The sequence below is a fragment of the Delphinapterus leucas genome, chromosome 3 (assembly GCF_059928025.1).
Source record: "Delphinapterus leucas isolate spDelLeu-1000000601 "Yukka" chromosome 3, BTC_Dleu_Yukka2, whole genome shotgun sequence".
NCBI lineage: Eukaryota > Metazoa > Chordata > Mammalia > Artiodactyla > Monodontidae > Delphinapterus > Delphinapterus leucas.
Genome location: NC_143131.1, coordinates 66,041,274 through 66,058,333, shown reverse-complemented (window position 1 = coordinate 66,058,333; position 17,060 = coordinate 66,041,274). Strand labels below are relative to the sequence as shown.

General features: G+C 35.8%; 1 protein-coding gene across 9 annotated transcripts in view; it reads left to right on the top strand.

The window, feature by feature from the left end:
* SSBP2 (single stranded DNA binding protein 2) overlaps positions 1 to 17,060 on the top strand; it is a 297,817-nt gene that overhangs the window by 232,358 nt on the left and 48,399 nt on the right. For 5 of the 9 annotated variants that reach the window (XM_089909088.1, XM_089909086.1, XM_089909090.1 and 2 more), the window contains one exon: positions 977 to 1,015. The exons of the other annotated variants lie outside the window; for them this stretch is intronic. In XM_089909088.1, coding sequence (XP_089765214.1) covers positions 977 to 1,015 — 39 coding nt within the window. The remainder of the gene's footprint in view (positions 1 to 976; positions 1,016 to 17,060) is intronic. 9 annotated transcript variants of the gene reach the window in all.

Here is a 17,060-nt window from a genome sequence, read left to right as displayed (position 1 = left end):
GACTTTTAAACAGTCTTTACCTAAGTATATTTTAAAACAATTGTACTCTTCTATGAGTGGCCCTTTTTTGCCCCCCCCATATATAGTTAAGCTTCATTAATCCAAACATCTGTCTTTCAAATTTATAATAATTTACATTTATACTATTTTTTAAAGAATTTTGAGCAAACTGTTAAACATTTCCTAAAACAATGTTTACACTATTAACTATTTAGTAGCATGACCTTTTCAAACAACAAAACATTTCTTCAATTTCATTATGTAGTCATTAAAGTAGAATTGGAAAAGCTATTTTTGTGATTAATTGGAATGATGTATATAAAAACAAATGTTAAAGTTTTTATTTAGTCTATTTTAAATGATCATAAACTAATAAAATTTTCTTTTATTGGTATATTGTATCTAAGAAAATAAAAAGTATGCTATTAACTTCTTCAGTGGTGTTGACTAGTCATTTTGAATATGTAAAAGACAATCCTTTAATAAACAGCTTCTCCAGAATTTATAATTACTAATGATTAGACTATAATTTTTAAGTACTTCTGATTTGGTTTTCATGGGTCTGAACTAAATCCACAGTGGCTTACTTACACTGTTTATATATTTATGGACTGGGTATTTGGGACATGGTATCAAATCACTATGCCCAAAAAATGCAAGAAAGGGTAATAGTATCTAAAATTATGAAAGCAAAGTAAAATTACAAAAATCTGCAATGTTGCAAAGAATAAATATCTATGAGAGAACACATGAAACATAGAAATTACACCGGAATTGGTTCAACTGTCAGAATAGGTTGGTGGTGTTGAAGTATCCATAAACTGGAGGTCTTTATCCTTCTCATAGATAAAATGTTTAATCTGAAAAATTCACAGTGTTCATACAACGCTATGCTAAGAAAACCAAGACAGCCAGAAATATAGAGACTGTTAATGAGTGACACCAAGAATAAACTATTGATTTATTGACCCTATAGAATTGGAATTTCTCACCATTCCTGAAACTCTCTGAACAGGTGTGTGAACTGAGGTAACATAGTGAATGCTGTTGACCATTTTATATTCTAAAGCTGATTTTGACATTCTAAAAGCACACTGCATCTGACCATTCTACTGAAAGTCTCGAAGATATTTGTCCAATAATAGATGAATGAGTGGTTAAATAAATTATAGTATATCCAAATGGTGAAATAGTATGCAGCTATTAAAAGGTATGTTATAGGATTAAATTTATTGATATGACAGAATGTTTATGATCTATTACCAAATGTAAAAAAGGCACAAACCTGTGTGGTATGTCACCTTTACCATATATCACTGTACAAACTCAGTTCCTCCACTCCACACCCCCCCAACACGCGCATGCACGCGCACGCACACACACACACACACACACACACACACACACCAAAAAGACTGTAAGGGACTTATCCTTTATTTCTGGCTGATAGGATTATGAGTGATTTCTTTTTTTATTTCTGTATTTTTAAAGTTTGCATAGAACAGGAATTTTATTTGTGACTGGATAAAGACATTATTAGTTAATTATATATGTAAATGAAAGTACAGATATTTTATTCTTCTGGTTATTCAGTATATGAGATTATTCTTTGTTAATACTGAATGTATAGTTCTTACTATACATGATAAAATGAAAAACAGTGGATGTTAAGGATAGGCAAATCTTGAGAAGACTATTCTTCACTTTTCAGATAGGGAAAAGTCAGCAAGCATTTGAGCAGAAAAAAAAAAAAAATGTTGTTGGGACATTTACTCATATACTGAAAATAAATGTACTGTATCCCCTCCATATAACCAAGGTACCTATATTTTAAACATATTGCACTTACTCTTCCTTACATGTTCTGTTTTTCAGAATAAATGCTATTTAGCATGTCCTTTCCCAGTAATTTTGTCTTTGTAAAATATTTCATATGTAGAATTTGACTTTTATTTAATGATATCAATATGAAAACATGAGAAGGACTTCAGCTGCATAAAGAGAATTAAGTTCTACATTGAGTAAATGATAGGAGTCTTATAGCTGAAATCGTAAAGAAGAAGACTGTAGTAAATCTCTATTGTGTTAATTACGCCGTTAAAGTATTTAAATTATTATTTGAAATCCAGTGAAACACAATGAAAAATATATTATTTTCTTTTGACTTTGAATTATGACCATGTCCTGGGATATATGTCTTTTCCAATTATTTTCTACCTTTGTAGGACAAAGGAAATTAACAAATTCAAAATCTCTGGCAAAGAAGAAATTCATTCTCCTTCCCAAATCAAGAAAAATTTACAGCACAGTGAACACTGTGCTGTCTTACTCACTTTAAGTTAGCAGTATATCGGGCTTTTTGGTACAATGTTTACTTCTTTTGCCAAACTGCATCTCATTATTTTACAGCCATTTTGTCACAGATATTCCCTTTTTGGACATAAGCCAATACCAAAAAAATGCGTTGCCATATATATGATTGGAAACTTCATAGGGCTGTACAAAAATCACTCTCAGAAATAGTCATTCAACAAAAATTTGTTGAGGTTTACTATTTGCGAGGCACCATTCTCCATGGGGGATACATCAGAAAACAAACTAATGAGAATCCCTCTCTCATGGAACTGGCGTTCTAAAGCAGCAGTGCCCAACAACTTTCTGGGAAGAGAGAAGTGTTCCATATCTGCACTGTCATATGCAGTAGCTCTAGTACTTTGAGGACCTTTGAGCACTTGAAATGTGGCTAGTGTGACTGAGGAATCGAATTTTTAACTTTATTAATTTTAATTTAAATAACCACATGTGGCAAAGGGCTACTGTATTGGACAGTGCAGTTACAGTAGTTGAGATACAGAAAAAAGAAAAATAAATAAGTAAATATATATGTCAAATGGTGAATTGTAATTTGGAGACAAATATCTTTCCAACCTGAATGTCACATTTCTGAATTTTAATATCTTTTCTACTGATATTGCCTTTTTACAGGAAAAAAAAAATAACAGTGCTATTGCTGGCAGGACCTCAATGTGTCAAGCATCTTAGATCCAAATGCCAGCAAAGCCCAGCAATGTATGACTTTGAGCAAGTCACTTAACCTTTTTGGGACTTGCTTTTCTTACAGGTAAAATGAGAGTGGACTCCTGTATTTCTAAAATCCCTTCCAGTTCCAAAATTTCTTAATTATTTGATTCTACTTCATTTCATGTAATTGAGGGGGCCCATTGAAAAATTTTGGTAGGTCAGAATTGTTAACTGAATTATATCATAAAGGCATAGATAAATTCACTATTTTTTAATCATCATTGAGTGTTTAGTCTCTGTGAGTAGATTACATACATATAATGGTATTCAAGGAAACATATACCAGAATCTTAAGATCCTAGAGGGGCTCACCACTGGAATCATATGACGAATCTTCTGTAAACTAAATGATTTTTTGTGCAGCAAGAAATTCCTTCGTTGAATTATTAATTTAAAATACTTAATAACATTTTATGTTATTTCATTTATTTTAAATCCTAGGATTTAAGGCTTATCTTTTAGAACTTTTGGAATATGTTGATCTGATTTGCAGTCCTGGCTCTACTACTTACTGATAGTATAACCATGGACAAATTAACAAACTTACTTCTGTATTAAAACTCAGTTTCTCATCATCAAAAAGGATTTATAATAACAACCTCGTGGGATTGTTGTAAGCATTGAGGGAAATAAATATAAAATGCTTAGCACAATTCCTGGCACAAGTGTACTGGCTCACAAGTATATATTTTTGTTGATATTATGTTTGTTATTATTAAGTATTCTCATCATTAGCGTCAATTTCCCTATCAGAATGAAGATCTTTTATAGAACAAAAAATGTGTGCCAAAATTTGTGACTAGTTAAACAAGTCTCAATGGAATACATTTAACATGTTGACAAATATGAGAATATATATTGACCCACAAGATGTATAAATCTGTTTATTTTTCCTGATACATATTAAAGGTTTAAAGAATCTAGTGATCGTGCTCTTTTGATGCACAAAACCATCATCTGGTCATCCCGGGACTGATGAAAATGTTTTAAAAGTTAGAGATTTGACTTACCAAAAGAAAAACACTGGCGACTAAAGAGTTAAATTTGGGTAAAGACACTCATTTTGAAAGACAACTTGACATTGATCAACATTTCTATAGGATTATGCTATATTTTTAAGTGATAATAGCAGAAAGACTTGTCAATTGTTCTGATGTTCCAAGATAAACAGGAAAAAGTAAAATGTCGAAGAAAATGGTTTCCAGTGATAAAACATGGTGTCACCAATGAGATTTAGAAATTCACAATCAGAGTATAAAACTTGAACCACTTAGAGAATTTTAAAAAAAAGGAAGAACTTCAAACTCACAATTGAAGATAATGTTTAGTCATACATTTTCACTCCTCCCTCTAATTCACTTCTTTATAACTTCTGACACTGTTGACCATTTCCTTCTTCTGGAAACTCCCCCTCATGCATTCTGAACTGTTGGTCCTGGTCCCCTGGCTAATTTCATACCTATTCAGTTTGTTTCCGTTCCTACCTCTTTTTGGTATTTTAAGAAAATTGTATCTTTGATTCTTTGATCTTTTTTCATCTCACTTCTTGAAATCTAGTCCATTCTTAAGACTTTACCACTGATGATTCCTAAAATTGTCCAATGAAAACTCTTTGTTTTATTCCTTCAATAAATATTTCTTACTCTGAGCCAAAAAGGCACAGATAGGTTTCACTCTCTGAACTTACAGTCTGTTGGGGATACAGAGAAGAAAACAAGCCATGATCATATATAAGTTCTATACAAGTGAGGTATAAGAATCTAGCACCAACATTCGAATTATACAGGTCCCAGAAGAAGAAGAGAAAAAGAAAGGGACTGAGAAAATATTTGAAGAGATTATAGTTGAAAACTTCCCTAATATGGGTAAGGAATAGTTAATCAAGTCCAGGAAGCACAGAGAGTCCCACACAGGATAAATCCAAGGAGAAACACGCCAAGACACCTATTAATCAAACTATCAAAAATTAAATACAAACAAAAAATATTAAAAGCAGCAAGGGAAAAATAACACACAAGGGAATCCCCATAAGGTTAACAGCTGATCTTTCAGCAGAAACTTTGCAAGCCAGAAGGGAGTGGCAGGACATATTCAAAGTGATGAAAGGCAAAAACCTACAACCAAGATTACTCTACCCAGCAAGGATCTCATTCAGATTTGATGGATAAATTAAAACCTTTACAGACAAGCAAAAGCTAAGAGATTACAGCACCACCAAACCCACTTTACAACAAATTCTAAAGGAACTTCTCTAGGCAGGAAACACAAGAGAAGGAAAAGACTTACAAACCAAAACAATAAAGAAAACGGTAATAGGAACATACATATCTATAAGTGCCTTAAATATAAATGGATTAAATGCTCCAATCAAAAGACATAGACTGGCTCAACGGAAACAAAAACAAGACCCGTATATATGCTGTCTACAAAAGACCCACTTCAGACCTAGGGACACATACAGACTGAAACTGAGGGGATGGAAAAAGATATTCCATGCAAATGGAAATCAAAAGAAAGCTGGAGTAGCAATTCTCATATCAGACAAAATACACTTTAAAACAAAGAATATTACAAGAGACAAAGAAGGAGACTACATAATGATCAAGGGATCAATCCAAGAAGAAGGTAGAACAATTGTAAATATTTATGCACCCAACATAGGAGCACATCAATACATAAGGCAAATGCTAACAGCCATAAAAGGGGAAATCAACAATAACACATTCATAGTAGGGGACTTTAACACCCCACTTTCACCAATGGACAGATCATCCAAAATGAAAATAAATAAGGAAACACAAGCTTTAAATGATACATTAAACAAGATGGACTTAATTGATATTTATAAGACATTCCATCCAAAAACAACAGAATACACATTGTTCTCAAGTGTTCCTGGAACATTCTCCAGGATAGATCATATCTTGGGTCACAAATCAAGCCTTGGTAAATTTAAGAAAATTGAAATCGTATCAAGTATCTTTTCTGACCACAATGCTATGAGACTAGATATCAAATCTGTAAAAAATACAAACACGTGGAGACTAAACAATACACTACTTAATAACCAAGAGATCACTGAAGAAATCAAAGAGGAAATCAAAAATTACCTAGAAAAAAATGACAATGAAAACATGATGACCCAAAACCTATGGGATGCAGCAAAAGCAGTTCTAAGAAGGAAGTTTATAGCACTACAACCCTACCTTAAGAAACAAGAAACATCTCAAATAAACAACCTAACCTTGCACCTAAAGCAATCAGAGAAAGAAGAACAAAAAACCCCAAAGTTAGCAGAAGGAAAGAAATCATAAAGATGAGATCAGAAATAAATGAAAAAGAAATGAAGGAAATGATAGCAAATATCAATAAAACTAAAAGAGGTTTCTTTGAGAAGATAAACAAAATTGATAAACCATTAGCCAGACTCATCAAGAAAAAAAGGGAGAAGACTCAAATCAATAGAATTAGAAATGAAAAAGGAGAAGTAACAACTGACACTGAAGAACTACAAACGATCATGAGAGATTACTACAAGCAACTATATGTCAATAAAATGGACTACCTGGAAGAAATGGACAAATTCTTAGAAATGCACAACCTTCCAAGACTGAACCAGGAAGAAACAGAAAATATGAACAGACCAATCCCAAGCACTGAAATTGAAACTGTGATTAAAAAGCTTCCAACAAACAAAAGCCCAGGACCAGATGGTTTCACAGGTGAATTTTATCAAACATTTAGAAAAGAGCTAACACCTATCCTTCTCAAACACTTCCAAAATATAGCAGAGGGAGGAACACTCCCAAACTCATTCTACGAGGCCACCATCACCCTGATACCAAAACCAAAGAGGTCACAAAGAAAGAAAACTACAGGCCAATATCACTGATGAACATAGATGCAAAAATCCTCAACAAAATACTAGCAAACAGAATCCAACAGCACATTAAAAGGATCATACACCATGATCAAGTGGGGTTTATCCCAGGAATGCAAGGATTCTTTAATATACTAAAATCAATCAATGTGTTAAACCATATTAACAAATTGAAGGAGAAAAACCATATGATCATCTCAATAAATGCAGAGAAAGCTTTTGACAAAATTCAACACCCATTTATGATAAAAACCCTCCAGAAAGTAGGCATAGAGGGAACTTACCTCAACATAATAAAGGCTATATATGACAAACGCACAGCCAACATTGTCCTCAATGGTGAAAAACTGAAACCATTTCCACTAAGATCAGGAACAAGACAAGGTTGCCCACTCTCACCACTATTATTCAACATAGCTTTGGAAGTTTTAGCCACAGCAATCAGAGAAGAAAAAGAAAGAAAAGGAATCCAAATCGGAAAAGAAGAAGTAAAGCTGACACTGTTGGCAGATGACATGATATTATACATAGAGATTCCTAAAGATGCTACCAGAAAACTACCAGAGCAAATCAATGAATTTGGTAAAGTAGCAGGATACAAAATTAATGCACAGAAATCTCTTGCATTCCTATCCACTAGTCATGAAAAATCTGAAAATGAAATTAAGAAAACACTCCCATTTACCATTTCAACAAAAAGAATAAAATATCTAGGAATAAACCTACCTAAGTAGACAAATGACCTGTATACAGAAAATTATAAGACACTGATGAAAGAAATTAAAGATGATACAAATAGATGGAGAGATATACCATGTTCTTGGTTTGGTAGAATCAACGTTGTCAAAGTGACTGTACTACCCAAACCACACTACAGATTCAATGCAATCCCTATCAAACTACCACTGGCATTTTTCACAGAACTAGAACAAAAAAATTCACAATTTGTATGGAAACACAAAAGACCCCGAATAGCCAAAGCAATCTTGAGAACGAAAAACGGAGCTGGAGGAATCAGGCTCCCTAACTTCAGACTATACTACAAAGCTACAGTAATCAAGAAAGTATGGTACTGGCACGAAAACAGAAAGATAGATCAATGGAACAGGATAGAAAGCCCAGAGATAAACCCACGCACATATGGTCACCTTATCTTTGATAAAGGAGGCAAGAATATACAGTGGAGAAAAGACAGCCTCTTCAATACGTGGTGCCAAGGAAACTGGACAGCTATATGTAAAAGAATGAAATTAGAACACTCCCTATTACCATACACAAAATAAACTCAAAATGGATTAAAGACCTAAATGTCAGGCCAGACACTATAAAACTCTTAGAGGAAAACATAGGCAGAACACTCTATAACATAAATCACAGCAAGATTCTTTTCGACCCACCTCCTAGACAAATGGAAATAAAAACAAATAAACTAATGGGACCTAATGAAACTTCAAAGCTTTTGCACAGCAAAGGAAACCATAAACAAGACGAAAAGACAACCCTCAGAATGGGAGAAAATATTTGCAAATGAAGCAACTGACAAAGGATTAATCTGCAAAATTTACAGGCAGCTCATGTAGCTCAATATCAAAAAAAACAAACAGCCCAATCCAAAAATGGACAGAAGACCTAAATAGACATTTTTCCAAAGAAGATATACAGATTGCCAACAAACACATGAAAGAATGCTCAACATCATTAATCATTAGAGAAATGCAAATCAAAACTAAAATGAGATATCATCTTACACCAGTCAGAATGGCCATCATCAAAAAATCTACAAACAATAAATGTTGGAGAGGGTGTGGAGAAAGGGAACCCTCTTGCACTGTTGGTGGGAATGTAAATTGATACAGCCACTATGGAGAACAGTATGGAGGTTCCTTAAAAAACTAAAAATAGGGCTTCCCTGGTGGCGCAGTGGTTGAGAGTCCACCTGCCGATGCAGGGGACACGGGTTCATGCCCCGGTCCGGGAGGATCCCACATGCCGTGGAGCGGCTGGGCCCATGAGCCATGGCCACTGAGCCTGTGCATCCGGAGCCTGTGCTCTACAACGGGAGAGGCCACAACAGTGAGAGGCCCGCATACCCCAAAAAAAAAAAAACTAAAAATAGAACTACCATACAACCCAGCAGTCCCACTACTGGGCATATACCCTGAGAAAACCATAATTCAAAGAGTTATGTATCAAAATGTTCATTGCAGCTCTATTTACAATAGCCAGGACATGGAAGCAACCTAAGTGGTCATCAGCAGATGAATGGATAAAGATGTGGCCCATATATACAATGGAATATTACTCAGCCATGAAAAGAAACAAAATCGAGTTATTTGTAGTGAGGTGGATGGACCTAGAGTCTGCCATACAGAGTGAAGTAAGTCAGAAAGAGAAAAACAAACACCATATGCTAACATATATATATGGAATCTAAAAAAAAGAAAAAATGGTCATGAAGAACCTAGGGGCAAGATCGGAATAAAGACACAGACCTACTAGAGAATGGAACTGAGGATACAGGGAGGGGGAAGGGTAAGCTGGGAGAAAGTGAGAGAGTGGCATGGACATATATACACTACCAAACGTAAAATAGATAGCTAGTGGGAAGCAGCCGCATAGCACAGAGAGATCAGCTCGGTGCTTTGTATCGCACAGGGAGATCAGCTCGGTGCTTTGTGACCACCTAGAGGGGTAGAGTAGGGAGGGTGGGAGGGAGGGAGACACAAGAGGGAAGAGATATGGGGACATATGTATAACTGATTCACTTTGTTATAAAGCAGAAACTAACACACTATTGTAAAGTAATTATACTCCAATAAAGATGTTAAAAAAAAAAAAGAATCTATAAATGCACATAAGAAGCCCTTACCTCCCCTGCATGCCAAGATATTCAGGGAGGCAGGGAGGAGTCATACGGTAGTGCCACATAATGGTATTAAAGATAATTATAGATAAAGAAAATTTCATTAAAGATAATGAAAGCCAGGTTTCTCACTGTTGGAGAAAATACTTACAAACATAAGAAGGAAGAAGACTGAAAATAATCCTGAGGTTTTGGATTGTAATTGGACGTGTTTGATTGGTGTTAGAGAGTATGAATTTATGGTATGTGTATGTACCATACACACACACAGATAGATATAAAATTAGTCATGAATTTATGTATGTACATATATACATTCAGTGTATATATGTGCACTGTGCACATATACACATAGATTTTCAAGTGCAGCATTTACTGAGAGAGTCAAAAGGCAATGTACTCAACTAAGAAGGAGCACTTTGAGATCCCAGATCTTGGTGCCTAAATGCTGTCCTCCACTAGAAGGAATCAGGACCCTTTGGAGAAAGGTCTGATTCCAGAGCTAGGCCAGGAAAAGTATGAAACGAACCTGGAACATCTCATACCAGTAAGGAAATGCTCAAAATATGATGGAAATGTTTCAAAAGGACAATAGAGCCAGCTTGAAGAGCCTCCTACTGGCCAGATCTTGCATAATTTAAATATTAAAATGAATGATGACAGTAAATAGATTATAACCCTTTGATTAGAATAGGAATCCGTAAGTGTCAACGTATCAATCAGTAAGAAGGGAAAGCTGTTCCTTACAATGGAATGCCAACTAGTAAGCATAGAAAGAATGATACACATGCAGTGTTTCCATTTGGCAACTGTTACAGTGCTTAGGAGTTGTCAGTGGATGCTAAGGCTGATAAAGGATTGATGAGGAATGGGATATTAACAATCTTGGAATAGCTCTAATACTGAATGTAACCAATTACAAAGGGGAAAAATAATGATCTAGTGTAGGACCTGGCAAACACCAACAGAATGAGATGATAAGGTTAACATCAACAGTAGTGGGATGAGTCAACATCATGTACCCTCTGATATGATACACTGAGAAGAGTATAGCATCAGTTCTGCAGTATTCCTAAGAAAATAAGACCTGAGTCTGGGTCATGAAGAGACATCAGAGGATCATCCCGTAGAATTTAAGACTCATTCTTCAAAACTGTTCAGGCTATGATAGAGAAAGACTAAGGAAAGACCTGGAAGAGCATGAAGAGACATGACAACTAAATGCAACATGTGTTCCATAAGATCCTGGCCCCAGAAAGTAAAAAGAAACATTGTTGAGACAGGTGGCAAAATTTAAATGGCGTCTGTGTGTTTTGGATGGTAGTGTTTTATCAATGGATTTCCTGACTTGAAAAGTTGTGTTGTGGTTATGTAGGAGAATATCCTTGCTTAGGGAACTAAACTCTGTGGTACTTAGAAGTGAAGAGGCATAATGTCTGCAACTTGCTCTCAAGTGGCAGATACGGTGAAATGTTAACTATTGGGCAGTCAGTGTCAGGGTATATAGGAATCCTTTGTACTGTCTGCAATTTTTCTGTAAGTTTGAAATTTAAAAATATATATTTATATTTTAAAGCATATAGAAGGAGAATTAATGCCAAACTGGGATTATATGGAAGAATTTTGTTAGGAAATTATACCTAAACCGAGATCTAAAATGTCAGAATGAGCACTTGACGGTCTGTGACCTCCTAGAGAGACAAGAAAGTTTAGTTTTAGTTTGTGTTTAGTTTTGTTTTATTTTGCTTTTAATGGTTGGCATTTAGATATTGTTGACTGAGTACATGAATTGAAAAAACTGAAAGGAGTTTGGTATAACTGGAAGTTGGAATGTCAGCTTGGCAGTAGCAAGAAATTAGGCTGGAAAGGTAAGCAGGAAATAGGTCATTTAGTAGGAGATCAATAAATTGATATTGAGTGTGCTTGTAAACAAAAAATTCAAAGGATTACAAAAATGGCTTGAAAAATGGCAGTTCTCTACTGCATCCCAATGATAACAACTAGCGAAACAGTTCTGGTCTGGATAAATAAATTATTTAATATGAAATTTCCCTTGAAATATTTGAAATTTTAAACTAATGAAATAAGCTATTTCTGCTTTTAAGTTAAATTAGTGAACCTTTATAGAAATTCTTGCCAGTTGTCAGGATTATGTGTATATATGTATACATACATGCTTCACAGGATCAGTATGTTTAAATCATTTATAGCTTGGTCCAGCTCTAAGTGCTTCTCAGATGACTATTAGAAACTTACAATTCAGTATGTATCCAGTACTGCACCCCTGCATAATATAAACCCTATCTGTTAATTGGCACTTTTTTCAGTTCTAGTTCTCTTTTTCCATTCAGCCAAATTGTTTGAACTAAATTGGAGTATTATTTTTCTAAATAGTTTCTTAGGGAAAATATGACTACCCAAAACAATATTCATTGGCTCCTTGGCATTTTAGTTCTGCTCCTATTATAATCCCCAGTGAGTAAAATAATCTATAGAAATAGCTTACATTTAAGAAGCAAAATTAATTTACCCTTAGTAAATTAATTTCAGGGAAAGGCATTATATATACTTCTCAAGAAGAAATAGGACAATTTTTGCCTAGATTTTGTTCCCAACAGTACCAATTTTCTTTGCCTGAAAACTGGGCAAAGTAGGATCATTTTAAAACTAAGAAATTATACTGGGTGTACAGACATAAAATTCATAAATGAGTGTGAAATATAAGAAATCTTGTGTGGACACTGGTGGCAGAGGTACTAGGTACTCAGTGACATGAACTTTCCTGGAGGCCGCCATTTTGATGCCAAAATCGGGCCCCACCCAACAGCCTGAAGGCTCCAGAGCTGGGATGCCTCACGCCAAACAACCAACAGGGCAGGAACATAGCCCCACCCGTCAGCACACAGACTGCCTAAAGTCGTCCTGAGCCAACAGCCACCTCTAAACACACCCCTTGACATGACCCTGCCCATCAGAAGGACAAGACCCAGCTGCACCCACCAGTGGGCAGAAAACAGTCTCTCCCACCAGGAAGCCTGCACAAGTCTCTTAGACCAGCTTTGTCCACCAGGGGGCAGACACCAGAGGGAAGAGGAACTATAATCCTGCAGCATGGGGGATTGCAAACACAGAAAGTTAGACAAAATGAGATGGCAGAGGAATATGTCCCTGATGAAGGAAGAAGATAAAACTACAGAACAACTAAGTGGAGTGGATATAGGAAATCTACCCCAAAATGAATTCAGAGTAATGATAGTAAAGATGATCCAAAATCTCAGAAAAAGAATGGAAGCACAGATCAAGAAGATACAAGAAATGTTAACAAAGAGCTAGAAAGTATAAAAAACAAACAGAGATGAACAATACAACAAGTGAAATGAAAAATACACTAGAAGGAATTAATAGCAGAATGAGGCAGAGAAACATATGAGTGAACTGGAATACAGAATGGTGGAAATCACTGCTGCAGAACAGAATAAAGAAAAAAGAATGAAAAGAAATGAAGACAGGGAGGAATAGATTGGGAGTTTGGGATTGACACACTGCTATATTTAAAATAAAATGCCTTGCCATAAAAAAAAAAAAAAATGAAGACAGTCTAAGAGACAGCTAGGACAATATTGAACACACCAACATTCACATTATAGAAGTCCCAGAAGGAGAAGAGAGAGAGAAGGGACCTGAGGAGATATTTGAGGAGATAATAGCTGAAAACTTCCCTAACATGGGAAAGGAAATAGTCACCCAACTCCAGGAAGCAGAGTCCCATAGAGGATAAACCCAAGGAGAAACATGCTGAGACACATATTAATCAAATTAACAAAAATTAAAGACAGAGAAAATATTAAAAGCAACAAGGGAAAAGCAACAAATAACATACAAGGAATCCCCATAAGGTTATCAGCTGATTTTTCAGCAGAAACGCTGCAGGCCAGAGGGAATAGCACAATATATTTAAAGTGATGAAAGGGAAAAACCTACAACCAAGAATACTCTACCCAGCAAGGCTGTCCTTCACATTTGACGGAGAACTCAAAAGCTTTACAGACAAGCAAAAGGTAAGAGAATTCAGCACCACCAAACCAGCTGTACAAATACTAAAGGAAATTCTCTAGGCGAAAAAGAAAAGCCCACAACGAGAAACAAGAAAATTATGAATGGGAAAGCTTACCACTAAAGGCAAACATACAGTAAAGATAGGAAATCATCCACACACAAATATGATATCAAAACCAGCAATCACAAGAAGAGTACAAATGCAGGATATTGGAAATGCATTTGAAATTAAGAGATCGTGAACTTAAAACAATCTTGTATATGTATAGACTGCTATATCAAAACTTCATGGTAACCTCAAACCAAAAATCTACAACAGATATACACACAAAAAAGAAAAAGGAATCCAAACACAACATTAAAGATAGTCATCAGATCACAAGAGAAGAGAACAAAAGTGGAAGGGAATAAAAAGACCTACAAAAACAAATCCAAAACAATTAACAAAATGGCAATAAGAACATATATATCAGTAATTACCTTAAATATAAATGGATTAATGCTCCAACCAAAACACATTGACTAGCTGAATGGATACAGAAACGAGACCTGTATATATGCTCTCTATAGGACACCCACTTCAGATCTAGGGACACATACAGAATGAAAGTGAGGGGATGGAAAAAGGTATTCCATACAAATGGAAATCAAAAGAAAGCTGGAGTAGCAATACTAATATCAGACAAAACAGACTTTGAAATAAAGACTATTACAAGAGACAAGGACACTACGTAATGATCAAGAGATCAATCCAAGAAGAAGATATAACAATTGTAAATATACATACACCAAAAATAGGAGCACCTCAATATATAAGGCAAACACTAACAGCCATAAAAGGAGAAATTGACAGTAACACAATAATAGTGGGGGACTTTAACACCCCACTTTCATCAATGGACAGATCATCCAGGCAGAAAATCAGTAAGGAAATCCAGGCTTTAAAATGCATTCCATCTGAAAGCAGCAGAATATACATTTTTCTCAAGTGCACATGGAATATTCTCCAGGATAGATCACATGCTGGTCCATAAAGCAAGCCTTGGTACATTTAAGAAAATTGAACTCATATTAAGCATCTTTTCCAACCACAATGCTATGAGATTAGGAGTCAGCAGCAAGAAAAAAACTGTAAAAATTTGTAAAACTGTAAAAATTGGTAGGAATCCACCTGCCAATGCTGGGGACACAGGTTCGATCCCTGACCCGGGAAGATCCCACATGCCACAGAGCAACTAAGACTGTGCACCACAACTACTGAGCCTGTGCTCTAGAGCCCGCGAGCCACAACTACTGAGCCCGCATGCCACAACTATGAAGCCCGCGCGCCTAGAGCCCATGTTCTGCAACAAGAGAAGCCACCATGATGAGAAGCCCGTGCACCGCAACAAACAGTAGCCCCTGCTCACCACAACTAGAGAAAGCCCACGCACAGCAACAAAGACCCAACACAGCCAAAAATAAATAAAATTAATTGAAAAAAAAAATCAGAACAGAAATAGAGACAAAGAAAACAATAGAAAAGATCAATGAAACTAAAAGCTGGTTCTTTGAAAAGATAAAATTGATATACCTTTAGCCAGACTCATCAAGAAAAAGGAGAGGGCTCAAGTTATTAAAATAAGAAGTGAAAAAGGAGAAGTTACCACAGTCACCACAAAAATACAAAGGATCATAAGAGACTGCTGCAAGCAACTATATGCCACTAAAATGCCTAGAAGATTTGGACAAATTCTTAGAAAGGTACAATCTCCCAAAACTGAACCAGGAAGAAACAGAAAATATGAACAGACCAATCACAAGCACTGAAATTGAAACTGTGATTTAAAAATTCCCAACAAACAAAAGTCCAGGACCAGAAGCCTTCACAGGCAAATCCTATCAAACATTTAGAGAAGAGTTAATACTTATCCTTCTGAAACCATTGCAAAAAATTGCAGAGGAATGAACACTTCCAAACTCACTCAGTGAGGCCACCATCACCCTGATACTAAAACCAGACTAAGATACCACAAAAAAAGAAAATGACAGGCCAATATCACTGATGACCATAGGTGCAAAAAATCCTCAGCAGAATATTAGCAAGCTGAATCCAACAATACATGAAAAAGATCATACACCATGATCAAATGGGATTTATCCCAGGAATGCAAGGATTTTTCAATATCTGCAGATCTATCAGTGTGATAACCACATCAACAAATTGAAGAATAAAAACCATATGATCGGACTTCCCTGGTGGCGCAGTGGTTAAGAATCTGCCTGCCAATGCAGGGGACATGGGTTCAAGCCCTGGTCCGGGAAGATCCCACATGCCGCAGAGCAGCTAAGCCCATGCACCACAACTACTGAGCCTGCGCTGTAGAGCCCACAGGCCACAACTACTGAGCCCATGTGCCACAACTACTGAAGCCCACGCGCCTAGAGCCCGTGCTCTGCAACAAGAGAAGACACCGCAATGAGAAGCCTGCGCACTGCAACAAAGAGTAGCCCCCACTCGCCATAACTAGAGAAAAGCCCATGTGCAGCAGTGAAGACCCAATGCAGCCAAAAATAATTAATTAATTAAAACAAGAAACATGATCATCTTAATTGATGCAGAAAAAGCTTTTGACAAAATTCAACACCGTTTATGATAAAAAAAAAACTCTCCAGAAAGTGGACATAGAGAAAATATACCACAACATAGTAAAGGCCATATATGACAAACCCACAGCTAACATCATACTCAATAATGAAAAGCTGAAAGCATTTCCTCAAAGATCAGGAGCAAGACAAGGATGTCCACTCTCGACACTTTTATTCAACATAGTTTTGGAAGTCCTAGCCACTGAAATCAGAGAAGAAGAATAAAGAAAAGGAATCCAAGTTAGAAAAAAAGTAAAACTGTCACTGTTTGCAGATGACATGATAGTATACATAGAAAATCCTAAAGATGCTACCAGAAAACTACTAGAGCTCATCAATGAATTCACTAAAGTTGCAGGATATAAAATTAATACACAGAAATCTGTTGCATTTGTATACACTAAAAACAAAAGATCATAAAGAGAAATTAAGGAAATAATCCCATTTACCATCAAATCAAAAAGAATAAAATACCTAGGAATAAACCTACCTAAGGAGGTAAAACACAAACAGATGGAAAGGTATATATGCCACGTTCTTGGATTGGAAGAA